This window comes from Oncorhynchus mykiss, chromosome 1, assembly GCF_057628025.1.
Source record: "Oncorhynchus mykiss isolate SJ-2025 chromosome 1, ASM5762802v1, whole genome shotgun sequence".
NCBI lineage: Eukaryota > Metazoa > Chordata > Actinopteri > Salmoniformes > Salmonidae > Oncorhynchus > Oncorhynchus mykiss.
The window spans coordinates 739131-746428 of NC_143022.1; the positions used below are offsets into that span (position 1 = coordinate 739131).

Below are 7298 nucleotides of genomic sequence, written 5' to 3' on the forward strand. Positions count from 1 at the left end.
ACAGTGATACGGAAGCGTGTTCAGAGAACACCATCTCTCTACGAACCGAACAGTTCATCTCCTATTTACTACACCTGATATATTACAGATCAATGGCCTATTTCATAGATGTCAGGACTATCGAAAGGAAATGGACCAAACCATAAGCAATGCAGAAAGGTTGATATGACTGGTAGAGCGTTACAATTTGTTTCACGTTAAGACCTTGTGTTATAACGATGTTCAAAGCGTGCTGGTGTGGCTTGTGGTAAAACCTGAACACTTCACCTTCAGACAGAACGAAAACACGGTAACAGTTCTCAACAATGTTATTACAGAGCATAGTCGGAGTGGTGAGCATCTCAGACGAACCTCAGCTAGAGGGTAAGGATCACGTAGTGGTATACATAAAACGCCACTCGGCACCAGCGATCATGAGCTGTAACTACGACTCAATCGTATTGTTCAGGGTGATAAAATGCAGTGTGAGTGCCCCTTACTCTCCGAGGATTACCAGTTTGATGAGGGGAACATGGACCTCAGTCCAAAAACGCAAGACGCCCATATTCCCGACATTTGCGAGTGCTACACTTGAGGACATCGAAGCAATGCCTCAGCAGGAACATCCAGTGATAGATGGCTGCTCGACTATGAGCTACAAGACAACTACACCTAGAACAGCCAAAGTGAACATAGACAAATTTGGGCGAATATACAAGCCTCTAAGCCCTACCGCAAACGCACATCACTGGAGCATCTACGCTAACATATCAGGGCCGAGGGGGTCGAAATGTGGCTTCGACATAGAAGACCTGGTATCCAGACCGGACATGGTGCTAGGTCGAGGAGGCTTTGGGGTGACGGTTCAAGTTAACAGTCACCTAGTTGCAAAGACCAACTTTTTTCTGGAAATGGTGGACTGGAGAGTTCCTTTCATAGACAATGAATTTTGTCGCTACGCGCACATTGCCTCGCAGGTGGAGGAGGTGATGATCGGCGTGTCAATAAAACACCCCAACATCCTCCGCACGTTCGGAGGCTTTTGGTGTGACATTGCCGGCTACCAATTGGGAGGTAGAGCAGTTGTAGTCATGGAACGAGCACTGTTCTCGCTACAGGAGTTCATGTGGCGTATAAAAAATGCCTCAGTAGTCCCCTTAGTAGAACTGGACACTCTCCGGGGGCTTGAAAACTTGCGATCGAGAACCATCCAGCACAAGGACTTCACGCACAGGAACGTCTTGGTCTGTCACCAGCCTGATAGAAATACAATACCATTTGCTTTCAAGATCAGCGACTTTGGCACATCATGCAACTTCTCTACCCCAGATCAGCCTCGGGGCAACCGCACTAACATGGCTCCCGAAGTGCTGTGGTGCTTGAACTCGGCCATGGGGAGCGACATAATTCAGCTGGTACTGTGTGATGTGGGAGTTACACAGCAGCTCGCCCTTGTTCCAATACAAAGGTTCGGACGACGAATATTGTAAGATGACATATGCTGCCAATCTATCCGATATGGTAGGGGTTTACAGACCAGATGACAATGAGACTTTGGACATACGCTACATGAGATTGATAAACGCTAGCTCCCTCCAAGCGAAATACAAACACACAAGGCCCAGCGCGGGGACTATACGCAATAAACTCTCTGTCATTGCCTCCAAGATAGTGGACAAAGCTTTTGTCTATATGGGAGTGCAATGCATTACCCTGTTTCCTCAAGAGAGATGGCCTCCTTCCACACTGCTTAATCTCAAACGATACCAGTGTTTGGCGATAGATGTCAAGGATGCTCAGACACCTTCCACACAGATGCCCTTGTCCTTACAGGTAGGGAACTATAGGTCAACCGACATGATAGTGGCCAATGACTGTGTCCCCAAGGACCTCACTAAACTTGTGGAAGAGAGATCGGCGACGCCATCCCCGGTTACAGTGATCGGGTCCGATCCCAAAGTGTACTACGGAATAGACCTTATCAGGTTGGCTCCTGATCTTATCCAGCCGTACAGTTGGTACTCTAGCAAGGCCACGGAGCTTGAATGTCTATACAAGAGCAAGTATAGCAAACGCAAGGTTGCTGAAACAGACAATCGGGCCGGGGTCAGACCTGCCAAGATGGCTCCCGGGGTGTACGTAGATAATCCACACGTGGGTACTTCGAACCAACACTGTCCACAGCATCAGCTCCATCCTCACCCGTCCGTCATAATAGATGTGAAACAGACACACAAACTGACAGATGAACTTCATCCTGTCCAATCCAAGGAGGCTTATGGTATGGAAAACGCGGTCACAACTGATGCGGGGCACATGTCAAGGGATGTATCTCTCCTGGATTTGAATAACCTTGAATGGAGTGACAACTTCACCGAAATGTTGAGCTGTAGCAATTTGGGTGATGAGATAGTCAACAATGGCAATTGTAATATAGCGTCTGTGGGCAATCGCTCTAACAAGGCTCTAGACCTCACCATAGGCCAAGCGGGAGCCAGTGTGAACAACCTCATTGTCAACCCGTCCCAGGGGCCCATTACTGAAGCCAGTGGCGAGGATGCATCGAACCCACCCAGTAGCATACTGGCCGCAGTCGGTGATGATATACAGGGTAGGTGAATAATATGAGAGGCAAGATGATCAAGGCTCTAGACCTCACCATAGGCCAAGCGGGAGCCAGTGTGGACAACCATATTGTCAGCCAGTGCAAGGGGAACAGTACTGACGCTAGTGGCGAGGGTACAAGGAAACCACCCAGCAGCATACTGGCAACAGAGCCAGTACAGGATATCGGTGATGATATAGAGGGTAGGGTGAGTATGAGAGGCAAGAGGATCGAGGGGGAGATAAACACAACCATGGTCATTCTGAAGAGTACCAACGAGAAGGAGATAGCACGCTTCAAAGACAGCGTGGTCATCCAGTCACAGAGCATGACCCAAATGCACCCTCTTATATTTGCTGGTCCCAGACATGGATTGTGTAAGTGCTCTATGCGCAAGGATGTGTTCATCTTCCAATACGCTCAGTTGTTCGATGACTGCAAGCAGGTGTTTAACTGGACCGTCGCAGACTCACCTAACTCTGTATACGCTTTTCTGCTACAAGTGTTTCTCACTCTCAAGGCGGTCCTAGATATGCGGTTGCTGCCTGATGTTCAGTGACCAATGTAAGAACTTGACCGGTCTCTGTACTACTATGATATCAAAGCACTTACCGGACTCGAACCTGTGCAAATGGCTTTGCAATCTCAATACTGGCACGTCTACCTCGCAGGTACTGACCGACTCGATCGAGTGGTTGCGCCAATTCAATAACGACGAAAGGAAAAGTCCACACCTCTTAACTCTACTCGGTAGATACTTCACGTTCAGAGATTACACATCCGAAATACCTGACTGGCTGACATACTTGGGTGAGGAAGAAGACGCTCGTAATAAAAGCAGCGGCAAACTGCTGGTATACGAAGAACCTCAGCCTTACAGAGGCAACCAGACAGCAGAAGGCCCGGGTGATACTAAGCTGAGTACACTGGTTAGGAACATAGTGCTAAGGATGAGGGTGAAGATATTCGGATCATCTAGGCTGGAAGTGACAACATTAGATTGTACGCAGGGTTTGACAAAGGTGACTCTGAACGTCTCTGCCCTCTCTGGGGTTGTCAGGATAGATCAACTGGACCGGTCAAAGTTACTGACTGACAACGGTAGCTGTTTCACACACGACTTAGTGTCCCATATCGATTCCAAGTGGGCCCCTGTGATATTGTTCACAAAGTGTAAGCGACAGGGACCCGTGCAGGAGTTCACGCTCGACTATTACAAGATGACAAAACTCATTGTTCTACTGAATCTGGAGGGGTCTGTGTTATCTCTCAGAGAGCTGTTCAATAGCATGATGACATTCAGCGTGACTGAGTACTAAATGTCGTAAAGTACTAGATATCCTAAACTGCTGTCGACTGGGTCACATCGGAATCTGTTGTTGTTCTGCCAAGGCTGATTGGTCTCCCTGTCCACCTTACACTATGCGCGGCTTGATCAATTATGGGGCTTACTGCAGCATCAACAGCGTTGTCCAAGTGCTGTGTGGGACACGAGAGCTACGGGACATCATTCGGCTGGTCGATGGTCAAGATCCCCGGTCTCCTAATACGGTGGCAGTGAGGCTTAAGTGTCTCATCTACGATATGACCAAAGGCAACATGTCACCGTGTGATCCGAGCTTACTAGTAAACGCAATGACATTGTACAGAGGAGCCCCTTTCGATGTTCAGGAGGACTCAGACGTGGTCTTCAAGTGCATCATCAACGCTCTAGCAGACGACTGTGGGATAGCTAAGAGGATAGGTTCTCTGTGGGACATTGAGAACGAGGACCGTGTGCGCTGCCTCCGTTGTAACACAGTCCAGTCCACACTCAATAAGTCCAACACGATCACCGTGTTGATAGGTGATAATCTCCCCACAGAGCTGCAGGACTATATCAAACTGTACACTGACATCACGTTCACCACCTGTGACTACCATTGTACACACTGCCACACAGGAACTCAGATTGAAATCCCCAGCAAGGTAGTGACATTGCCGCAGGTTGTGTGTATGAGGATCGAACGTGTTAGGAACATTGGCAGAGATACCACTGATATAGTCAAGACGGGCACAAGGTTTGCTTTCCCTGAGACACTGGACCTGAAATATATCATGAAAGACCCTGAAGCACCGGTAGCTACTGTATACAAGCTGTATGCTGTTGTAGCCCACCGTGGTACTCACTACTGTGGACATTACACAGCTTATGTGTGAGACGACAACGATATTTGGTATCTCGCAGACGACTCTCATGTCAGAGTGTGCTCTTGGGAAGATGTCAAGTCAACCTACGAAGCTGGATCTATGCTATACAATGGCGTAGCTTATATGCTCATGTACCATAAACAGCTACCCCACTGTGTGACATGAAGGTTCTGTACATATGTAATAGTATCTATCAGTGTGTACCTTGTATTTCCTTGGATCAACTAATAAAGGTGTGATGAAAGTACCATTGTAAGCGTCCAGTGTTATATTATAGAAGGGCTATGATTACATGCAGGTGAAGACAGATGCAAAGACAAACACAAATAGATCCTGATACATGTACCGTGTTTAACTCAAGTTTATTATGTCATACAAGGATGGGTATACCTTTCGGTATAGGGCAGTCACACAGGTTAACATATTTCCATATCAAAGTAAACACATTGGTATCATTTCTTCAAAAGATACCTATCCAGGGTATTGACAACAACCTTGGGTTCCTCCTCTTTATACCGCAAGGTTGAATACGTAGCTGACAGCGCTGCTGAAGACATACACAGTTCATCTAACTGCGAGACAGAGACACTGTTAGCCAGCCCCTCTAAATATCGTATAACGTAGGCACTTTTCGGCCCACGTACAGGCTGCTTCTTTATTATATGGGAAGACATAACTGTTATCACATAGAAACAAAATATTCAGTTTCACCAGAGTCCGTTTCAGATATGCTACACCTTGCCCTTGCAGGTTTTTTGTCCAGTTGATCATTAAAGTCCAATTCGGAATCGTCCTCTGACTGAGACCCCGTGTTCTCTTCTGACTGGCACTCTGACTTGGCAGCGGATGTAGGCTCAGCAGGATTGGTATGGTGATCCTCTCTGCATTCCTCCTGATCCGAACACTCGTGTTGAGTGGTGTCCGCTAGCCAGGCAGCTTGATCAGTAACCCTGGCTGCCTTCCCAGCCTCTACATGTAATCTGTGTCCTTTGACTTGTGACACATCCGACCTCCGATGTGAACCTGTAACACCTGGGAGGTTGGCCAGTTGCTGGGGGTTGGAAACGGCGGCTCCTGGGTTGTCAAGGTTCTCCCGGGGACTATTGACAAGTGGGCTTTTTTGTATCTTCTTAGGCGTGCATATGTCCTCCTGCTCTGAGTCGGTATAGATAACTGGAGAGTGAGTGCCTTTTGACTTGGAACAAGGCACCCTTTTTATTCTTTGCCGAGTGGGTCCCTCCCCTTGGCAGTCGTCCTCATCTTCCTCAGGATCGGACAGTTTCTTTTTGTATTGGTGTGAATCTCGATTGTGGGTTTGTATCTGCTTAGTGGTCTTTACAGTTTCACACCTTGTGTTAGACTTGTCCAGTCTCTTTTTAGCACAGGCTTTATCTTTCCTTCCTACGAACTTGAGATCCGTCTCTTTACACCCCTTGTCCCTCCTGCTCCTTTTAGATTCTCTCTTGTGATGCCAGCGGTTGGTTTTTGTGAGTTTGACACGCTTGTAATCTTGCTTTATAGAATCGTCCGAGTCGGATAGCAGTGCGCGCTTATAGATGTTCCTTTCCTCTCTCAACCCACCACAGCTAGGCTTAGAGGTATGGGCATCCTGTTCGGACTCTTGTTCGGACTCTGACTGTGACCAGCTGTTATGCCTATGTCCCCGCTTAACATTCTTGGTTTTAGACTTAGCCACTTTTGCCCTCTTTTTCACCTGAGCACAGAATGCATCATCCTCTTCTTCCTCTTCACTGCTTTGTTTTTCACCAGTAGATCGGTAATTTATAAATGGGTCACTGTAATCGTATTCGTCAAGGGCCTCGCTGTTGTCGTAGCCCATTGTATCCTCCAACTCGTCACCGGGGATGTCACTTTCATCCACATTACACTCTTCCTCCTCTTCACTGGGGACTTCCTCGGCCTGGCTCAGCCAAGGGTGGTCATCGTCGCCACTGTACTTGGGTTGCCTTCTGTTCTCTGTTGATTGTTGGTATTTTAGGAAGGATGACCTTCCACCAGGATGACTTTATACCCAATGACTTATTTGACTGATAAGCGGAGCGAACTCGATTTACCACTTTGGTCTTGTGAAAAGGCCTTTCTTTCTTAGTAGATTTGCCAATAATGTGTGTGCTACCTGAATCATTTCGCTTTCTCTCAGCTCCAGGCTTAATCTCTCTGGACAGTTTGGCCACCAGTTGCGCTGAATCATCCCCCGGTTGACACCAGGTACCCTGGAAGGATAGTGATATCTTGTGTCTCCAGTTATTGGTGGACATAGCCTCTAAGCTATCAATCAGGGCTTTGCTGAGTCTGTCCTGCAAGCCGTGGCTCTGAAGTGTATTTACAACGGTTCGGTTGTTGTTGACCCAATTGGCGAGGATTTACCCGTTTCTTTTGTCCAAAAGGGTGTTATCCAATCCGAGGAGAGTACAAACAGCATCTCTCCTGAGACGTTCCTCTTTCAACCAAGGTTCACTCAGCAGTAGAGTGGGAAGGTTCTTGATCCACGTCAAAATGGGAA

At 47.6% G+C, this 7298-nt stretch overlaps 1 protein-coding gene and 1 pseudogene across 1 annotated transcript; both read left to right on the forward strand.

The window, feature by feature from the left end:
• The first annotated feature begins 329 nt into the window (after nucleotides 1–329).
• On the forward strand, nucleotides 330–3089 carry LOC149985336 (uncharacterized; annotated as a pseudogene).
• Nucleotides 3090–4006: 917 nt separating this feature from the next.
• Nucleotides 4007–4783, forward strand: LOC110522964 (ubl carboxyl-terminal hydrolase 18-like). Its single transcript, XM_090182458.1, has one exon. It carries the CDS (start codon nucleotides 4007–4009, stop codon nucleotides 4781–4783), a length of 777 nt encoding a protein of 258 aa, XP_090038584.1.
• Nucleotides 4784–7298: the final 2515 nt, after the last annotated feature.

Excerpts from the sequence above, each read along its gene's own strand:
- LOC110522964 (XM_090182458.1), top strand. The coding sequence starts at position 4,007 with ATGCGCGGCTTGATCAATTATGGGGCTTACTGCAGCATCAACAGCGTT.